General features: G+C 58.5%; 2 protein-coding genes across 3 annotated transcripts; both read right to left on the bottom strand.

The window, feature by feature from the left end:
* Positions 1-1,862: 1,862 nt before the first annotated feature.
* CPN2 (carboxypeptidase N subunit 2) lies at positions 1,863-7,948 on the bottom strand. 2 transcript variants are annotated; one of them, XM_077826636.1, is made up of 3 exons: positions 7,840-7,948; positions 6,560-6,620; positions 1,863-3,949 (listed from the first exon to the last, which is right to left on the bottom strand). In XM_077826636.1, the coding sequence occupies exons 1-3, from the start codon at positions 7,946-7,948 to the stop codon at positions 2,302-2,304; spliced, it is 1,818 nt and encodes a 605-aa protein (XP_077682762.1). In that variant the 3' UTR covers positions 1,863-2,301. The 2 variants fall into 2 exon arrangements, with proteins under 2 accessions (XP_077682762.1, XP_077682761.1); XM_077826635.1 differs by lacking the exon at positions 7,840-7,948 and having other exon boundaries at positions 1,863-3,954; positions 6,560-6,677.
* Positions 7,949-13,828: 5,880 nt separating this feature from the next.
* On the bottom strand, positions 13,829-17,629 carry LRRC15 (leucine rich repeat containing 15). The gene is made up of 2 exons (XM_077827206.1): positions 17,557-17,629; positions 13,829-15,615 (listed from the first exon to the last, which is right to left on the bottom strand). The coding sequence occupies exons 1-2, from the start codon at positions 17,627-17,629 to the stop codon at positions 13,829-13,831; spliced, it is 1,860 nt and encodes a 619-aa protein (XP_077683332.1).
* Between the last annotated feature and the right edge of the window lie 2,336 nt (positions 17,630-19,965).

Here is a 19,965-nt window from a genome sequence, read left to right as displayed (position 1 = left end):
TGCACTGGGCACGTCTCTGACCCACTGACCATTACACACAAGTTAAAGCAAATGCAAGTTATTTAATCAACAATTAATTTTAAAAAGAATAAGGGAAAATGGGAAAGTTAAAGGAAACACATCACCCCGCTCTGTGGCAGGGAACATCACAAACTGTGTCTCTGGAACGTCCGGGCAGCTCACAGTCTGCTCCTTGTAAATCCCAGGCCTTCTGCTCAGGCCCTGGCCGTGCTGCAGGGATGCTGCGGGTCGGACACTTGCTCTGGTGGTGGCCACACGCTCTCAGGCTCTAAGTGGCAGGACCCTTCTTCCCGGTGTCGCCCCCGCCCTGTCGGGGTTACGATCCAAGCCTGGCCTGCAAAGCCCCTTGGCTGAGGGGTCTCCCTGTGCCGGGCCCGCTGCCCAGGGTCCCCCTCGCTCTCCCCAGCGGCTCACCGCACCCAGCTCCGGACTGCTCCAGCCCCAGCTGCACCATTCGGTCTCTGCCGGGTTGCTGCTGCTCTGCCCCCTCTGGCTCTGGTTGTTGCAGCTCTGCTCCCAGGACAGGGTCTGCTCTCTCTGGGCTGCGCCTCTGGCTTTGGGGCTGCAGCTCTGCTCCCAGGACAGGATCTGGTCCCTCTGGATCTGGCACAGCTCAGCTTGGCCTCCTGCTTTCCCCTTAGCTCGGCCCCACTCTGTCTGACCCAGGCAAATCCAGCTCACACGGAGGACGGGACCTCCCTGGCCTCCTGACTCCCCGATTAGCCGGCCCGCCCTGTCATGCAGGCTGACCTGGAGCATTGGCCTCTCCCCATTGTTCCTGGGGGCTATCAGTCTCGGGTCCTGATTCCCCATCGACCCTTCCCCATTTTTAGTACTGGGACCTAGCAACTAAAACGCCCCCACTGAATGTTAGTAAGGGGGCAACAGTCCCCTTACGTAGACATAAGCAAAGAGATGCCCTGCTGCTTGGCCAGGGTCAGCCCTAGGAGACAGTTTGAACTGCCAGATTACTACAATCCTGTCGCCTTTTGAATCGGCTACACTGCCAGCTCATGTCGGTTTAACTACATGGAAAATCCACCCCCCGAGCGACGCTGTGATCCCCCCGGTGCAGACAGCGCTACCTGGATGGGAGGGCTTCTCCCGCCAACACGGCTACCGCCTCTCGGGAGGTGGAGTAACTACACCGATGGCAGACGTTCTCCTATCAGCGTAGGTAGCATCTTCACTAAGTGCTCCAGCAGGCAGCAAGTGCAGACGAGCCCCAGACTGACACTCACTGGTGTATGTACAGCTGTTGCTTTAACCTGTAATTAACTCTCTTCTTTCTTGATCCTAGTTAGTTTATTACGGGACGGGCTACCAGCGCTGTCTTTGGTGTGAGGTCTCTGATACAAATTGACCTGGGGTAAGTGAATGGTCTTTTGGGACTGGGAGCAACCTGAATATTGTGTCATCCTTGGTATAACTGACTATTTATCCCTGAGTCTTGCCTGGGTGGCACGACAGACCGGAGTGCCCAAGGGGACTGTCTGGTAAGACGGTTACACTGCTTCAGGTGTTCACATCGGTTACCGAGCTGGTGAAATCGAATTGTAGAACATGCAGCCAGTCTGGGGTCTTGGCTCTCAATTGGTCCCAAGCTTCATGCAAACGGTCGTGAACCGCTCCAGACAGCATGACACCCCCCCACTCATTTGGGGGCCTCTGTGTCCCAGCTGAAGACCAGGGCCTGATTTCCAGAAGCGCTGAGCAAACGAGAGGAGGATTGCTTATTGAACCCCCCACCCCGTCTCTGTGCCCCTCCCAACCCTTTGCTCTGTCCTTCATCCCTGCTGGGTTAGGCTGCTATAGACCATAAATACTCTGGCGTTTTGGAGCTGGTGCCTTGGGCCTGGCTATTCAATAATTCACTCCCAGCTGACACCAGCGGAAGTGAGGTCAGAATCAGGCCCCTCCCTGCTGGTGTGTCTGAGGGACACCCTGGGTAACTGCAGCCCTGCATGTATTTATCTTGGTGATTGCGAGGACGCCCCTTTGCCCTGGGGTGCACCGCCGGAACGGAGGAGGCAGCCTCACCCTGGGAGCCGCCTCACTTTCTTTACGGTGGGAAACTCTGAACTAGGAATAGCGTTTAATTAAACTTGAGCTATAACCAATACACAGGGATGCACGTAATCCCGTAACAATGCCCCGCTCTCAGACAGCGCTTCAGGGACAATAAAGGCACAGAGCAGGGGACAAATGACCTGAACAGTAGCAACCCATCACTCCGGTTGTGACTTTTAATGGCACCAGCCCATTGGGAAGAGCTCCGGTCTAGGGCTCAGAACGGGGGTTGAGAGAAACAGCCTCTTCCTCTCTCACCGTCCCTCCTGGCTCTGCACGGATGGCAACCGAGACCCTCACTCTGCCACAGCTGGAATTCAAGACCCAGTCGCTATCGTAGGCCGGTCCCTGGCCAGTCGAGGCCCCTTGTGGAGGGAGATGAACAGTTAACCGGTGGCATGCGGCTGCATCACAGGTGAGCTGCACGGTGCCTTCGGGGTCACTGTAGGTGCATGGGGCCCGGTCTGTCTCTGCCTCTCCCGGGGACAAGGAGGAGTCTGCCTGGCCTGGAGCAGCCAGACACACCAGTTGCTCTTGAGGTAAAGCTGGGAGCGCCCATCCCTTTAAGTGATCAGGGCTTGCGCAGAAGGTCTGAGAGTTCAGGGGCGCAGACCAGGTCCGGATCCAGCTGGCAAGAGAGGCCAGCCGGCAGTCACACACCCAGGGGTTGTCCTTCATGGCCACGCCGAGCAGGTAGTCATTGAAGTCGAAGATCCCCTCGGGCAGCGCCTGCAGGCGGTTCCCAGTCAGGTCCAGCACCTCCAGGCTGGTGAGGTTGTGGAAGGTGTCCCCAGCCAGGGCGGTGAGGTTGTTGTGGTCCAGCTGGAGCGTGGTGAGGCTGGAGAGGTCTCTGAAGGCCCCAGCGGGCAAGTGAGTGAGCCGGTTGTGTGAGAGCACGATGGTCTGCAGCTGGAACAGGTTGCTGAAGATCCCCTCAGGGATGGTCTCAAGCCGGTTGGAGGCGGCGAAGAGCTGGCTCAGCTTCGGCGTGCCCCGGAGCAGGCCGGCGGGGAGCGCAGAGAGGCGGTTGCCCTCCAGGTTTAGAAAGTCCAGGCTCGGCAGGCAGGAGAAGATATAGGGGCGCAGGCCGGTGAGGGCATTGTGCTGGAGCTGCAGCCTCCGCAGGTGGGTGAGCCCGGAGAAGGCTCCCGGGGGCAGATCCGCCAGCGCGTTCCTGTCCAGGGAGAGCTCTTGGAGGCTTCTCAGGCGCCGGAAGGTGCCGAGTGGGAGGCGGGCGAGGCTGATGTTGCTCAGTTTCAGCACTTGGAGCCGGGCAAGTGGGTCGAACAGCCTGTCGGGCACCTGGGCCATGGGGTTGTGAGACAGGTCGAGCACCCTCAGCTCCCTCAGCGGGGAAAAGATCTTGGGGGGCAGGGCCTCTATCTGGTTCCCTTGCAAGTGAAGCGCTTCCAGGCCGGGCGTGCGGTTGAAGAGCCCCGGCTCCAGGGCTCGGAGGGCGCTGAAGGTGAGGGAGAGTTTGCGCAGCTCCAGCAGGCTGCCAAAGGCCTCGCTGCTCAGGGCTGACAAATTGCTGCCTGACACCTCGAGCTCGGTGAGGCTGGGCCTCTCCCCAAAGGCGCCCGCTTCCAGGGACAGGCTCGGGTTGTTAAGGAAAACGAGCCTGGCGAGGCTGCTGTGGTTGCTGAAGGGCCCGCTCCCGATAGTGGTGAGGGAGGTCTCCACAAAGAAGAGCTGAGTGGCATTGCCTGGCAGGCCCTCGGGGATGTCCCAGATCTCCTCCCCGGAGCAGAAGACCTTTGTTCCATCATAGCACTGGCAGGGGGGCGGGCAGGCCTGGGTAAACCTGCCCAGCAGCAGGCCCTGGAGACACAGCAGCAGGGGTCTGGGAAGCATCATCCTGCACTAGAGAAAAACACACCGGTCAATAGCCCCTGGCACAGCCCCTTTCTAGATGCACCGGGCCCCCGCCAGCTCCGCGGCAATGCCATTGGCTGCGGGGTGGGCGGGGGGGACTGGAAAAGTCACAGAAAGCGGGAGCTCACCAGAGGCTGCAGGGTTTCCTTTCAGGCAAAGGTTGCTCTGGGTGACAGCTGTCTGGTCTGAGGTCGGCTGGTCTCACCTCTGCCACCGTGGGGCAGGGCAGGCTGCTAGGGATCTCCACCGGCTCCCCATGGTACAGCCATGGGCAGTGCCTCTCCTGCAACAATCCCTGCCTCCGGAGATCTGGGGATCTACTGCCTTCACCCAAAATCTTCTCCCTGCAGCTCGGCAGAGAGCCTCCCCCCGACCTGGCAGCCACTGGGTGCCCAGCTCCTGCATGTGGCCCCACGTCGCAATCCTGCACACCAGCCCCCCACTCCAGTGGTCCCACTGCAGGCAGCTCCCTCCAGCCGGGTGGGGGAGGGGCGGGATTTGGGGGGACGGGCGGGAATCCCGATAGAGCTGCTGGGAAGTGACATGAGAGGCAGGTTAGGTCCCCCCGGCTACGCAGCGGCAGGAGCACAGGCCTGAAGCAGGGGCAAGACGAGGTTTAGTCCCTGTTCTGCCATGGAGCCATCGTGAGGCCTTTCCCGAGGGACAGTGGCTGGAGCGGTTCGGGGTGTGGGGGGCCTGCAGTTGGGCTTGTGATCCCAGAGGGAGGCACCCAAGGAAGTGGCCCAGTTCTCAGCCCTGCCGAGTGCAGGCTTAGGCTCAGTATTTCGCAGATTGCTCTGAGCCACTCACACAACTGGTGCCGTCAAAGTCTTCTTTGGCTTATCACCTTTAAGGGCAGCAGCCAGCACCCATTTGTGATTCAGGACCCAGGACCCCGCCCACCCTAGACCTGCCCCTCTCCTCTAAGCAGAGGGGTTTGTCTCTGCCACGTCTCCGTGGCCGCCTGCTCATGCAGTGTTTGTTATTAGACCCATGTGCTGGGCTGGGAGCAGAACCACATCCGGGCTTTGTGCCAGGAGGGGAGAAGGATCCCTCAGGCCTACTGCTGAACGGGCCAGACGCTGTGCCTGGTGACACCAGGGGAATTACTAGCGAGTTACGCTGAGTCAGCAGCCTCGCTGCAGATTTACACCGGGGGGACGGAGCTGGCCTGGCCCCACAAGTGTGCACTTGACACTGATGTTTGAAATCAGTGGTGAAGAGTGATTAGGCCTCACGGCTAGTTAACGTGCACGTGTGGGGAGCAGGAGGGATTCAGGGGGGCGAAAGTAAACGTCTAACTGGAGTTTATTACCACATCTGAGGAGGACACAGTCAGACACTTGGTAGGTTTAGGAATATACCTGTTCTGCGGCAAGGCACCTGTCGCTCTTACTTACATAACTTCATTACCCGGCCCTTAGTAAAGGAATGTTCTGTAGAATTGGTCTACACTCACGTGTCTAACAAACTTCAGGGTTAGTGAGCCAGATCCTCAACTGGTGTAAATGAGCATAGCTCCAGTGACTTTAATGGAGAGATGCCAACCTAGGCTAGATGAGACTCTACCCCATTCGGCCTGGTTTTATGTAAACAGGTCTCCATGCATTGCACACATTCAGTGATGCGCCTGCTTTATGCCAGTACCATTCTGTATGCATTTGGAAATCTGTGGTTTGCTGGTGTACAAAGGCACTTATTTTGCCATGCATGTGCACAAATCAGGGATTTAGAACACCTGTGTAGCAGCGTGCGTGTGCAAAGTAGGTACACAAGTCACACTTCAGCATCAAAGGTTTAGTGAGATTGTAGGGGTGTGTCTGTGCACAGGCAAAGTGGCCTAACTTTGTATGTGCACTGCCAAGAGTATAAACACAATGCCCTGATTTGCACATACATCTGTCAGGTTAACTAGCGGTATCTGCGCATCCGTCCAGTAGTACTTGTAAAACACACCCCTGCACTTGTAACTCCCTAGCTCTCACGGCTACAACGCCCAGCCAGAAAGAGGGACAAGGAGGAGTCTCTAGGAAGCGCCTCTCACATTTATAGAACCCAGTTAACATTTCAGACAAACCCACCAACCATTTCACATTTTCCCCAACCTGAAAATACGTGGTGGGCTTTGAGTTTTGCACAACGCCTGCTATCAGATGAACCTTTGTTCCCTTTCCCAGACCATGCTGGGTGAGCTGAATAGCTGCAGCCAACTTTGGGTGACATTTTACTGTCCCGATGACTAGTCCTAGTCTATATGGAATCAGACAGCAATAGAGATTTCAGACCGCTCGAGCAATGAGCAGCCTCCAGAACACAGCTCTTATCTGCAGTAGCCAAAAGCGTGCACTAGTTACACCGACGAGATATCTGGCCAACTTCTGCTCTCCACGGCACTGCTGTCAACCTAGAGTGATGCCACTGATGATATTAGAATTTACACCAGGGCAACAGAGCTGGATTTGACCCACCCTTTTCAGGTGTACTACCCAAGCTGTTTTTCCTGCAAAGCCAAAAGCAGCTGTAAAAGTCCCCGTTCCTGCCAACAAACCCAGGATCCCTAGCACCCGAGAGGAGTGACAATGCGGACACCTACCGTCGAACCAAGCCAGGCAGCGGGCGCGATTCCTCCATTTCCTTGCAGGAGGGACTTGCCCCTTCAAATAGCAACATGTTTACTGAAAGGGACATGGAGCCAGCTGACTGAGTACTTTCAGACTGGGTGGGGCCAGTGATTTCTGCTTAGCATCAACATCCTGTGTCCTGAGAGCGCTCTGAAAAGATTTAGTGTGTCGGTGTGAACAGAGATAAACACGTTGCTTCTCAGTAAACGAAAGAGCAGCATAACACCACCACTGACTGGCTCCCCCAAAACAAAGGCACTTTCCAGAGCGGGGGACAGCTTCTGGAACACCCAGCATCAGCACTTACTAAAAATATTAGAGTGCGATCAGCTACGCTTTTAAATTCCCCCTTGTCTTTAATGAAGCTCACTCAAGAATGGACCTAGCAAAGTGGGTAGAATATAAAAATCTGATGCTTATTGAGCACCTTTCATTTAGGAGGATCTCACAGCTTTTTACAAACTGCCTGCATAGTAAAGGGGTCTCTCACCCACGCCTGAAAAGCAGCCACCACTGGGGTGGAATGCAGCAGCTGCTTGACACAAGAACACCGCCCAGAGCTTTTAGGGGAGGAAGTGACCAGTAACTTCTCCTGTTGCTACCAAAGGGGAAATGAGAGGGGTGCAGAATGTGCCCCTTAGAGACAGAAATCCAGATGCAAACTGCAACCCCGCACACGCTCTGGGGAAGCTCAGATCCAGGCCACACCCCAACTTTTCTGTTAAGGCCTTTTAAACAACTGCACAGCTCGGCCCCATCAACATTAAACCGCACAGCTCAGCCCGTCCCTAGCCATTAGGAATTGGACAGGATCTAGCACTAACACTGATGATCTTGCAGAAAGTTCCACGGGATTCTTCATAAACCACAAGGGTTTGAGGGTTTGGTTTTACATCTCATCCGAAAGGCATCCCTTCCAGAGTGCAGTCCCCAGGGCCAGACTGGGCACGCTGTCAGAGTTCAGACAGACAACCACCATCTCCTGATCAGCCAGCACTGCTTCCTGCAGCCCTTGGGGCCCCTGGCTAGCCTCACATCCAGCCCCCAGGCTTGCTTGGCATGGGAGAGCAGAGATCTTGGCCAGCTGTGAGATGGCCAGAGAGACACCCTGTTCCCCAGGCCCTGTCAGTGAGTCCTCGCTCAAAGGACCCCCTTCAAGGGCCAAGAGAAAACAGTTGCCCAAGTTAGCAGGGGGGCTGGATGTTGTATTTAGTAAATCTGGGGGGTCGCTGGCGGGGAGATGGTCGCATACCTGAGGACGTCGTCTGGTAAGAGGGGGTTCTTGTGCAGGTGTCACTGGCTGGCTGGATGCCCAGAGCTGCTACTGTACGAAACGTATCGTTTTCAGTCACTTCTGTCATAGTCACATCAGCAATTGGCTCTCTAAAGCCAGACTAAGCCCCCGGCTGCGGTGGGTTGTTTTAAGTGCCTCTGAGCTCCTGCTCTCTGCGGGGTGAGACTGGGCCACGGAAGGTCGGAAGCGTCTCTTGCTGTAGAAGCAGAAAAAGAAAAGCCAGACTCAGCACTTTGTCAGCTGAGTTAACGTGAAGCAACCACTTCCTCTCAGCTGTGCTGGGCTCAATGTACTTTCTGCCCCGCGGTGAAACCCGCAGCTGCCCCATAACACGCCTAACAGTTCAGTTCCCGGGTCTAACGAAGCGCCCGAGAGGAGCAGTGCGGTGAGTCCCCGCTCGCTCACGCTGCTGCAAGTCAGCCGTAGCACCGCTGACGTTGAGGGCACTATTCCAGCACGACCCTGGTGCAAGCAAAAGGTGATGAGATTCTTCATCGGGGCTGGCATGGCGTTCTCTGACCCATTTCAGACAGGCCCGCCCCACAGCTATCACATGGCACTGGCTCCCCGTGAGCTAGAAATGCCCAGGTCCTGCCCCTGGGTCAGCCAAGCCCACACACCTGAGTTCTGTCACCCTAATCGCCTCCTCCACCTGCCAGGGTGCTGCGGCAGGTTCTCAGCTGGGGCACCACAGCGTGTCCCCGTTGCCGTCCGTGGCCATGGGGTTACGCTGAGCCACAGCCGCTCAGCGGCCGGCGCGGTGTGTTCAGCACGCTTGTCGAAGGACCAGAAAATAACTGCCAGGTTATTCGCACGCGCGGGCTAAGGCCCCACGCGCTCTGGGAGTGACACGGCCACTCAGTGTGTCGATAGCAGAGGGCGTGGCACACACCAGGCAGGACTGGAACCGAACGGGCACGGTGCGCTTTCACACGCTTGCAGGCGGTTTCGCACAGCCAAATGCGTTCCTCCGAATAAAACCTGACAGGAAGGTGCTGGGGCAGGAATCACCAGGTGAGCAGGAGTTGGGCCATACAGAGCTACAGGGCTCTTTACAGGCCTCCGTGGCTGGACGTTCACCCTCTCCCTGTCAGTGCCCTAGAGCTCCCAGGGGTGCCCATGGCTAGTCTTGTGTCAGCCTCAAGGCAAGCAAACCCAGTGGTGGGGTCCCTGGTTAGGCTTAATAAAGACATTCCCCCTCTCTTACACCAGTTTTTCTCCCCAGAAAACTGTGCTGACCCCAGTGCGGGTCAGTCCTGACGGACACCAGGGTGTGAGTGAGAAGGAGGAGGTGGGTGTGTGGAGGGGGAATCTGGCCCTTTATATTTCAGTGCCACCAATAGGCACCATCCACACATGCTCTCCTCCAGCCCGTGGCCTCCTGCTGGCACAGAGCCAGGGCAGGACAGCCACCAGGAACGTAGGGTTTGCTGTGGCACAAGGGAAGGGGGGGCGCCTGCAAGCAGCCAGCACAACCCCGAAGATGGCCAGGACAGCTGGGACGTGACCTGATCCCCCCCGCCCCCCAACACACACACACACCCCCCGCAGTCTCAGCCGGCAGAGCCCCTGTGGACGGGACAGTGGTGAGCGTGCCGTCTGCCCACCCAGGGCTGAAGCCCGCTGGACACAGCAGGCCTTGCTGACCCTGGCGGGGAGGCGGATCCAGCCTGGTGTCCGCTCTGCCACGGCACCTCCATAGCGACACCGCTGGGCTCGCTTTTCCCAGCGGGCCGCCACAGTGATAGGGCCACACAGGGGCTCAGCTGCCCCGCTGGCCTGGGTGCCAATCAGGGGCCAGTCACCGCAGGGAGAGACCGGGGCTCAGCACTCCAGGGGATAAGCAATTGAGTCACCTGATTGGATACAGGATTTCTGGACCTTAAAAGTGTATCAAGCAAAGCACCGTCTCGCCCCTGGTGACATGCTACGCCTGCCTGTCAGTGCATGCCGTCTCCACAGCCGGGGTGTAACGAAGTGTGCGTGTGTATGCTGGAAGTGTGTTCTGTACGTAGGTTTTGGAGGCAATGGGTATAACAGCCTGTCCTAGACAAAGGAACGGTGTTTCATCTGCCTGCGTCTCCCCGGTAAAGTGAGTGCAGAGACAATGGAAGGACATTTACGTCTAAGGTAAACTGCGATTAAGCCACCTGGAGAACCAAATTCACCAGCCTGGGAGGGACACAGCCTGCACAAGCAGCAGGGGAGAAGCCGTTATCAAGGGCCTACCTCTCCACGTGTCACTGGACGCTGAAAGGATGGAGAGGGAACCCCCAGTCGCCTAGGGGACAGCACCCGGGAGTGGTGGATGCAGGGCCGGGAAATGCTGGTGGCCTGATGGCAGCGAGGCAGCTGTTGAGGGAAGATGGTAGCTTGCGACAGACAGACACTGAAAGGCCTGTTTGGTTTTGTTTGTGACCATTTGCTGTTTTCTATGATCTCTGCTTATCATCACGTCAGTCTCTGAGCTTTACTAAGGAACGTACTAGTTGTACTCTCAGCCGTCTCCATGCTGCTCTTTTGAAGTAACGAGAAAGTCCGCAGGGAGCCAAACAGGCTGGCGTGTGTACTGTCTCTCTGGAGACATCCGATGCATCCGATGAAGTGAGCTGTAGCTCACGAAAGCTTATGTTCAAATAAATTGGTTAGTCCCTAAGGTGCCACAAGTCCTCCTTTTCTTTTTGCGAAGACAGACTAACACGGCTGCTTCTCTGGAGACAGCAGCCGTGGGTCATTTCTGTGGGTCTCCTGGCAGAGAGACCAGACTCTGCAGAGAGGCATCTCCGGGGAGCTCGGGAACGGGGTTCACTGAGTGTTACCAGGAAGGCTAAGTCTGGCAGAGTCCTGAGGTGGAGGGGTGGACAGACGGGTATGGCAGAGGCTAAGTCACAGCAAAGCTCACCCTTGCTGAGGCAAAGGTAACACAGCGGCTTACGGGTCTGGGTGTCCTAGCAGAGCGTCACACCTGTCCTGGGAGGAGGGCAGTGAGGGGAATCCTGACCCACGTCCCCCAGCTCACTGCCAATGCTTTCCAGTTAGCCAACCCCCCTGCCCCGCCAGAATTTTAGCCATAATTAGGGTTTGAAACTAAAATGAGGGAGGGAATCTGGCTTCGAAACAAAAATCACTGCTCAGGCCAGGGGACTTTTGTTTGACAAATTGCAGCAGAGCGGGCCCCAGCCTGGGCAGCTACGTGCAGTGCACTACGGGGCTGCACTCTTGTTAGCCACGCAGGGAACCCGCCCCGGGGCGCGTGCGTGTCCCTCGGCCTGCGGCAACAGACACGCAAAGATGGCCGTGATGAGTACACTCGCCGGGCGGGGGGCGCCCTGGGGAGAGACCAGCACTGGGAAGTGAGAGTTACATGGATGCGGGACGCAGGGATGAGGTGCTCCTAATGCCAGCTGACCAGAGCAGGGCCAGCACACTCAGCCCTCGCTGTGAACACGAGGAGGAGCTCCAGCAACGCGGGCGGATGACAGCACAGGCGAAGGGCTGTGGTTTGAGGACGCTGACAGTGGTCGGCCAGAGCACGAGGGGGAGAGACTGAGCCAGGCCGGGGCTGGGGAGAAGCCGTGACAGAGGAGTGGGGGGCGTGCTTGGCATGGAAAGGGAGCACAGCTGACGGTGCTATGCCGTTGGCTGACAGGTCACGCCCAGCCCCGGCTTGGGGCAGCGCCAGCCATCAGCCTGGGCTCTTTCCCAGGTTGGGCAGAGGTTCTTGCCACTCCCAATTGCGTTGGAGTAAACGCCCACTGCAGATACAGTCATGTCAGAGCCTTCGGCCTGGCGGGGCAGAGTCTGGCCTCAGTGACTCAGGTGTAAATCCGGAGTGAGTGCAGTAAGGTCCGCGGGGTTACCCTGGATTTACAGCCAGCGTCGCCAGGGTCACGCTCTAGCCCTTGCTTTCTGGGCCTGGAGGTTTTGTTTTACCAGTTTACACCAAGCCCCCCCTCCTCCCCCCGCCAACTCTCCCGAGTGCGTCAGAGGAGTCTCTGACCATGAGAGCAAGGGAGCTATTAGGCCAGGTCAGTCACCATGTGCTTCAGAGGGTGGGGTAGATGCCGCTGCCTGGGGCCTCATGGCAGGCGGCTCTCAGAGTCCGGTGTCTGGAGGGTGGGAGGAGATGTTAGTGAGCAGACAGAGGGGAGTTTGATTGGGTCAGTGATATTTATTGTCACTTATTCTTCATATTGCTGTAGCACCTAGGAACCCCAGCCCTGGGCCAGGACCCATTGTGCAAGGCGCTGTACAAATGCAGAGCAAACAGAGGGTCCCTGGCCCACGGGGCTCACATTCTAAGTATTGGCCAAGAGACAACAGGTGAGTACAGACAGGTCAATGGAGAAGCACAAGGAAACGACGAGACCATACTGGTCAGCACGATGAGCAGTGGGGTCAGCTCCGGAGTGGGGAGATGGCTCGAGCCGTGATAAGTGAGGGATTCCAGCCCATACTGGAAATGGGGGGATGGCAGCGGGGAGGGTGTCGTGCCATAGGGATCAGGGAAGAGGCAGACACTGGGCACTGCTGTGGGGGTCAGAGTTATGGGTGGTGAGAGGTGAAAAAACAGGAAGGTCCATGCTCCATAATGAACAGCATGCAGTGTGGGAGCACAGGGACGCGCCCCGCCGCTGATTGCGCAGCAGACATGCACCGATCCAGCCCAGACCTTGGGCCGCACCATTTCCAGGGCACAGGCATTCGGATTGGGCCCGGTTTTTCCTGAGTTTCCATGCAGTACAATTGTTTGCCTGAATTGGGCTGACTGGTTCTGCAAGCTGCTCGTGGGTTTGGAGCCTGATTCTATGGCCAGCTCTGCCTCAGGGCTGACAGGAGCGGGAGCCTGGGGGGACGGGGCACCCCCACGGACACACACTGCCACAACACACCTGTGTCACGGCTGGGCACGAGCCCCAGCAGAGGCAGTGTGCGGCCATTTCAACTTAGCAAATTTAAAAGGGAAAGTGGTTCGGCAAGAGGGTCTGTGCCCCTCAGCCACCGCCCCCAGCCTGGGTTGGGGAACAAGGCCCAGAACCCGGGGGGTCCCACACAGCTCAGGGCTTCACGCCGCTCAGACTCGCTTTGCCCTAGAGAGAGGCCCCACCAGGAGCAGCCCTGGTCCCAGGCGCGGCGGAGAGCTGGGCTCCAGAAGGGCAGGGTGAAGGGTTTCAGCCCTTCTCCTCTTGCCTTCCGGGGCCACCCGCTCAGCACTTCCCTTTCCGCCGTGACGGAGCACCCTGCTACCTGCCAGGGCCCAGCTCGCACCCGCTCCGCAAAGCTCTGGGCACCCCGTGCCCACCTGTCCCGGCAGCAGGGCCATGGCCAGCGGATCCCTGCACACATGGCGCTGGGGTGGGGGCAGCTCAGAGGCCTGGCCGAGCGTCAGGCCCCCGGCCTTCCCCAGCAGAGCCCTGGACCCTCGCAGGTGACGGAGCTGGGACAGTAGGAGGGACGAAGGGCCAGGGACTGACTGAGCAAACTCGTCACACGCCCATGGCTCTGCCTCAGAGCTGCTGGAGGAAGCCAGCGTTTGGTGCCTCTCGCCTACATCCAAGGCCCCAGGCTGACCCCACCACACAGCGCATGGGGGAGCTGTGCCACTCATGGGGCGGCAGGCCACGGAGAGCCCATGGGGGCGGGGGGGGCTACTTCCTGTGTGCCTAGGCTGGGCCCATGGGGGCACCCCCGAGGGCAAGGGTGATGCGGTGGGGGCAACAGGCCTCAGGCTCTGCCTACAGGGCGGGGTGAGGAGGTTTGGGTCAATTTGTGAGGAAGGCGATTTAGCCTCAGTCGCTATATTCGATGCAAGGCCCGGCTGGTAGCGTGTGGACTGAAATCCTCCCCCTCTCCCAGCCCCACACCCGCCTGCGTTGCCCTGAGGGGGCGGGGCACGGGGGGCTCTGCAGAGCCAACACAGTCCGCACAGAGCTTCACGGTGCTCAGCTTACGCTTTGTTCTGCCCCTTCCTCCGCATCAGGACCAGCTGGCTCCTCTTCCGGCAGCTGTATGCTACCAGCCCCACCAGCGTGCAGAGCACAGCCAGGCAGCCCAGCGTGATGACAGCCACCACCACCCCGCTCTGAGTGCGAGTCAGGCCCCACAGCCCCTTCTCCTGGGCGACGCCAGGGGTGGCCGGTGGCCTGGCCAGGGACCCACGCTCCGTCCCCGCGCCTGGCTGGTTGGCCAGCGAGGGGCCGAGGGGAGTTGGCATTTTCTCTGGAGCCTGGTTGGACGGATGGGCATAGGGCGACGTTTCTGGGTGACCGAAGGAGGTGGGGTTCGGTCCGTACGTCGGGGCCCCAGAAGGGGTCCCTGGGGAGGAGTGCCCCTCATCAAACGATACGACTGGGGCACCCCTAACGAGGAGCGGCAGGGCACACACGGGCGGGCTGTCCCCCACCTTTAGCCGATTGACCCGGAGCCAGTTCTTCAGCGCCAGGATGCTGGCGTCACAGCGCCAGGGGTTGTCGTGCAGCTTCACCTGGCGCAGCTGGGCCAGAGGATCCAGGAGGCCGGCGGGGAGGCTCTCCAGGGAATTGTTCTGCAGCTGGAGGCTCAGCAGCCCCGTGGCATTCCGGAGCAGGTCCCCCGGCAGGGCGCGCAGCCGGTTGTTCTGCAGGGAGACGTTCTGCAGCTTGGGCAGGCCCTGCAAGAGCGCCCCGTCCACGGTGCGCAGAGCGTTGGTGTGCAGGGACAGCTCCAGGAGCTCGCTCAGGCCCTGGAAGGCGAAGGGGGCGATGGAGCGGATCTGGTTCCTGCTCAGAATCAGCAGCTGCAGGTGGGTGAGGTTGCTGAAGACGAAGTCTGGCAGGGTGGTGAGCTGGTTATCATAGAGCCACAGCTCCCTCAGCTTGGGCATGGGCCCGAACGCCCCAGGGGCGATGTCTCGCACCGCGTTCCCATGGAGCGTCAGCTTGGAGAGCTCGGGCAGGTGCAGGAAGACCCCCTGGGGCAGAGCTGCTATGACGTTGTTGGACAGGAAGAGCTTCTGCAACTGGCCGTTGTGCGTGAAGAGCCCGGCCGACAGGCGCCTGATCTGGTTCTGGTGCAGCCCCAGCTCCTGCAGCTCCCGGAGCTTGTCGAAGGCGCCCGCAGGGATCTCACGGAGCTGGTTCTCGTACAGCCTGAGCACCTGCAGCCTCGGCAGCCTCCGCAAGGCCTTGGCCGGAAGGGCAGTGATGCTGTTCTTGGCCAGGTTGAGCTTGGTCAGGCTGGGCAGCCGGTCGAACACCCCCTCCGGGAGGGAATGCAGGTTGTTTCCGTGCAGCTGCAGCTCTTTGAGGTTGCTGAGCTGGGCAAAGTGGGAGGGCTGAATGTGCAGGATCTGGTTGCCTGACAGCAGCAGAGATTCTAGTTTCCCCAAGGTTTGGAAGAGCTCCACGGGCAGCTCTTGCAGCTTATTGCTGGACAGGCTGAGGTAGCGCAGGGCAGCCAGGCCCTGAAAGGCTCTAGGGCTGATCCGAGACAGGTCGTTCTTCTCAATTCTCAGCGCAATCAGCATGGAGACGTTGCCAAAGGGAACGTCACCCAGCTCAGCGATGTGGGTGTTGATTATCTGCAGGCTCATGGCATTCGCGGGGATGGGGCTGGGAAGTTGCGTGATCACTGGTCCTGAGCACTCCACTTGGGCGGATTTGGAGCACTGACATTCTTCAGGACACTGACCAAGTGCCAAGCGAAGGACTTGAAACCCCACGAGCAGCGGGACCCAGCCTGTCAGCTCCATGGGGCCTGGAAGCAAAACAAACAAAGAGAATTCAACTGCCATGCTTTCCCATCAGCTGCAAGAATGTCAGGCGGGCTGGAGGTCCCTAGTGCCATCAATCCCCTCACCAGAGAGTGGATCTTACAGCACAAGGGATGCAGCAGCTTCATACCGTACAATACACAGAACAGGCCAAGGAAACCCGTGACCAGCTGGGAAACTAGCATTCAAGCAGAGATGCCCTGCACTGGCTGGGTGAGATTAGACGCAACTGGCATCTGGGTGAAATGCACAGAGCCCCCGAGACACATTTATACGAGCAAAGGATGATAAGCCCTTAGCAGATATAGAGCACGTGGCTGCAGGGTCTGCAGGCTTTACAGACGTGGGCCTTGTTACCCCCACTTCACAGGGGGGCCTGAGGGGTGGAGAGGGGAGGTGACTGGCACAAGGGCCCAGCAGGTCTGTGGGAGCGGTGGGGTTAAAGCCCAGGTCCCCAGTCCTGGTTCTAACCATTAGAACACGCTACTTCCCTTATTAACATCTTTGGGCTCCAGCTGCCCCGCCCGTGACCTGCCCCCGCCTCCCCGTGTGTGCAGGGACGCCGAGGCAGATGACATTGCGACAGGGAGTTCTCCCACTACCGCTCCAGCTGGAACAGGGCCTTTGGGGCGAGGGTGCGCCAGTTTCCCCGTTCCCAGGGTGGCAACATGCCAGGAGTCCCTCGCCCACAGCAAGGACCAGGGCACACACATTCACACCCTGGCTTCAATGGGAAGATGCTAATAGACACATGGCAGCTGGCACATGGGCACAGATCAATAGCCCATCTAGCCCTGGGGCTGCTGGCAGTGGCCAATGACCGATGCATCCACAGGAAGTATAAAATCCACATGATGCACCTGGACCGATCAGTGCTGCTCTGTGGGAGTTGTACTGTCAGAAATGTAGTGCCCAGGGGCCTAGCTGCCTGAAAATGGGGCCGGAAGATCCTAGCTTGGCTCTGTGGTACAGATTTTGTACATGTTACTAAAACCAGTTACAGTTCCTTCCCTGAGCCAGCCCCTCTCCCTGGAGAAGATTCAGGCTGGAGGGCTCGACCACCCCATTGAGGATGCACAGACCTCCCACCCAACCGAGGGATGGGAACGGGATCTCTGAGTGTCAGCCTGGACAAACAAAGGGCAGGCTAGAACAAACTGGGAGCAAAGCCAACCAGTGTCTCACACGCAGCCCAGCAGCCCCTGCACCCCACCACAGCTACTAGAAGCGTTCACAGACTTTTTGCAACAAAACTGAAAATTGCTTTGCTCCTGCGTTGTCCCCAGGGGCTGCAAGCGTGGTTTCCTGTGCTCCAGCAGAGCAGCATTCGCGAGCTGTTCCAGCTGGAACCAGCTTTGGAAAGTCTCCAGAGCAGAACCCAGTGGAAAACTCAAACCAGCAGTTCCTGGCATCCATTCAGGGTTTAAGAAATTCAGCCAAACCCCAGGACAATTAGGTGAGCAAAGCTGCGAACGAGAATACTGGGCAGTTAGGTAGCACCCTCCATCTTCAAATGGTTAGTGGAGCTGAACTAATTATATCCACTGCATGTGCAACAATAATCGGTGTTAATTGCACGGTCCAGCCGGTTCCCCACTGGAATGAGCCTGCGGCTTCCTCTGCCACAGCAGCATCTCTGTGGCACTTGCCGCTGGGGAGAAGCAGTTTTGAGCACAGACCCCCAGGCCTGCGTGCTTGATGGCAATAAACGGAGGTGGTTAGACTGATGACTGGAAACTCTGAGCCCTGGCGTTTGCAGGGCTGCTGAGCAGGCATAATTACACCCTGGGCTGTGCTTTGGACCTGTTTACAAGCCCCGGTAACTGCAATGACTCCAGCCACTGCACATTCACTGCGAGCCAGTCAGCCCCATTGGCTCACTGCACCGGGTGTACAGAGCCCAGGGGATGCTTTCACAGACTCACTGCAGCTCCGCTGCATGCCAGGACAGGAACCTCCAGGCGCTGTGCAGTCCTGGCGGGGCGAGTTGTGACTCATGTTAAGTGCCAGGCTCTTTGGAACCGTTGCTAACGTTCCCAGAAAGCATCTCTTTGTTCAGGGTTAGCCCTTTGGGGAGACAAAGGAAACGCCTTGGTGCAAGTTCTTCCGCTTGTCCTGTGGGCCAGGTGGATGGTGTCCCTGGGTTGTGGGAGGGAGCCTGCTGACGGATTGCCAGGATGCTCTCCGGGCCAGCCCCCTTTTCTATCTCCCTGGGTTTGTTCAGGCCAGCGAAAGGCAGGGCAGCTCTGGGACTCTGCCCATTGGGGCCGGGAGCACAGGGGTCCTAGAGCCATTCTCAGAATAGGGCCTGGCTCTGGCTCGCAGGCCAGCTACTCAGGGCACATACACAGGAGCTTGGCCGTCCCCAGGGGACATGCCTGCCCCATCTGCAGAGCCCCCAAACCTGACTGACACAGCAGCAGCACTGAGGGCTGCCAGAGGGAGTTCACCGGGAAGGCCATCACGGGCCTTGCTGGAGAGGAAGCCTCGGTGCTGGCTGGACCCTGGTATTGGAGGACAGCCTGGCTCCTTCCTGGGGAGGAGTGCGGAGATGGGGCTGTGGGGCCATCCTGCCTTTGCAGGGCGGGTGGGGATGAAACACACAATGGGGGCACCTGGCTTCTGAGCCCACAAGGAGCAGGACATGCCCCTTCCTGCACCATACTGTGCCCCCCGCCCCCGCAGAGGGGCTGAGCAGTGAGCCCAAACTGGCAGACGCATGCCCAGGAGGGCACAACCCCCCACCTCCCAGAGACACACGGGGTCCCAGCACCCAGGCCCCAACACTGGCTCAGCGGCTCCAGAAAGGCCATCCACAGCTGAGAGCTGCCATTTCGGTTCTGTCTGTTCTAGATCTAGCGGCCAGCCCCGGAGCGCGGATCAGATGCGGCGGGTTGTGGCCCTGGAGCCCATTCCCAAAGAGCCACGCCCGTGAGACAGGCCTAAAGCTGGCATTCTGGAGAGGGGCGGGCGGCCGTGGCTCCCTAGGGGACAGCAGCTCCCCCGGGCTGTGGGCGGGCGGCCGTGGCTCCCTAGGGGACAGCAGCTCCCCCGGGCTGTGGTGCGCTGAGGAGCCTGCAGCCGGACAGCAGAGGCTGGCCGGCCTCTCCGAAACCGCTGGAGAGAGAGTCAAGTGATCAAAGGCAGCCTCCTCCCGGCAACGTGCGGCCAGGCGGAGATGGAGCCTACGCTCAGCCCCCGCTCCTGGGGAGGGGGCACTTGGAGCACAGGCAGCCCGGTGGAGACTGTTTCTCGAAGGCCTGGCACGATGGCGTGGTGCCAGGGTATGGGCCGCGCACGGGTGTGAGCACTGTGGTAATCATGGTGCCGCTTTGCACTTCTCTCGCACGCCCGGACTCCTGGCTCTTTACGTGGGTCCAGAGACCCCTGGCAAACCCTGCCCCAGGGGCAGGAGGTGTCTGCGTGAGGCTCGCAGCAGCCCGGCCCACCACACCTGGGTGGGAGGGTGCGGGGGGAGACAGACGCCCTTTGGAGCCCAACCGTTCTCAGCCACGGGGGGCACTGCAGAGCCCCAGCATCCATCCCGAGCCCCTAGCCTCCCACACTGGGCTCGTGACCTTCACTTCCACTGGCCCCACCCGTCGCTGGAACAGAGCCACGGCCCCGATGCTATCACAGCCCCATCCAACCCCCATCAGTTCAGAACTCGACTTAGTGGCGCTGGTCCACACAGGGCAGAAATGGAAACTCGCTGTTTGCTCCCCTCTCCTGCTGCCCAGGACTCAATCACCAGCCCTTGGCAGCTTCCCAGGAGCTCTGACCCCTGACTCCAGTAACTCAAACTGACACCCCCTTTACCTGCCTAAGTGCTGGGTGAGCGTCCCAAAGTGGAGCGGGGAGGACTCGCTAACTGGACTCTCTGTGTCGCTGCCAGAGAAAATATTTGCTTGCAAGAGGGAAAAAATCCCTAAAAAGCCATCACATTTTTTTGGTTTACAGATGGAAACAGTTTGCATCTGAGAACAATTTTGTTTACCTCAAGCAGCTTATAAACTTAACCGAGCACTCTGCACATCAAACGGTCTCTTCGTGTCACACCCTTTAAAGAGAACTTGAAAGATTCAAGCACCAGTTAATTAAAACCAGCTGAAAACTATTATATTCCTTTGTCTTGGTCAGGACAAGAACTTACCACTGCACAAATGAAGTGCCTGAATATTACACACACACCCCCCCCACACACACACCCTGTTTCCCTTTAACAATCAACCCTTCTGAAACTTTTACTTGGCTTTTTCTTTTCACCCATTCTTTATGGATTATTATTTATGATGCTTTGATTTTTACTCCTCTTATCTAAATATTTCTGATCT

This window comes from Eretmochelys imbricata, chromosome 9, assembly GCF_965152235.1.
Source record: "Eretmochelys imbricata isolate rEreImb1 chromosome 9, rEreImb1.hap1, whole genome shotgun sequence".
In the NCBI taxonomy this organism is placed as follows: Eukaryota; Metazoa; Chordata; order Testudines; family Cheloniidae; genus Eretmochelys; species Eretmochelys imbricata.
This window is presented reverse-complemented; position numbering and strand designations above follow the sequence as displayed.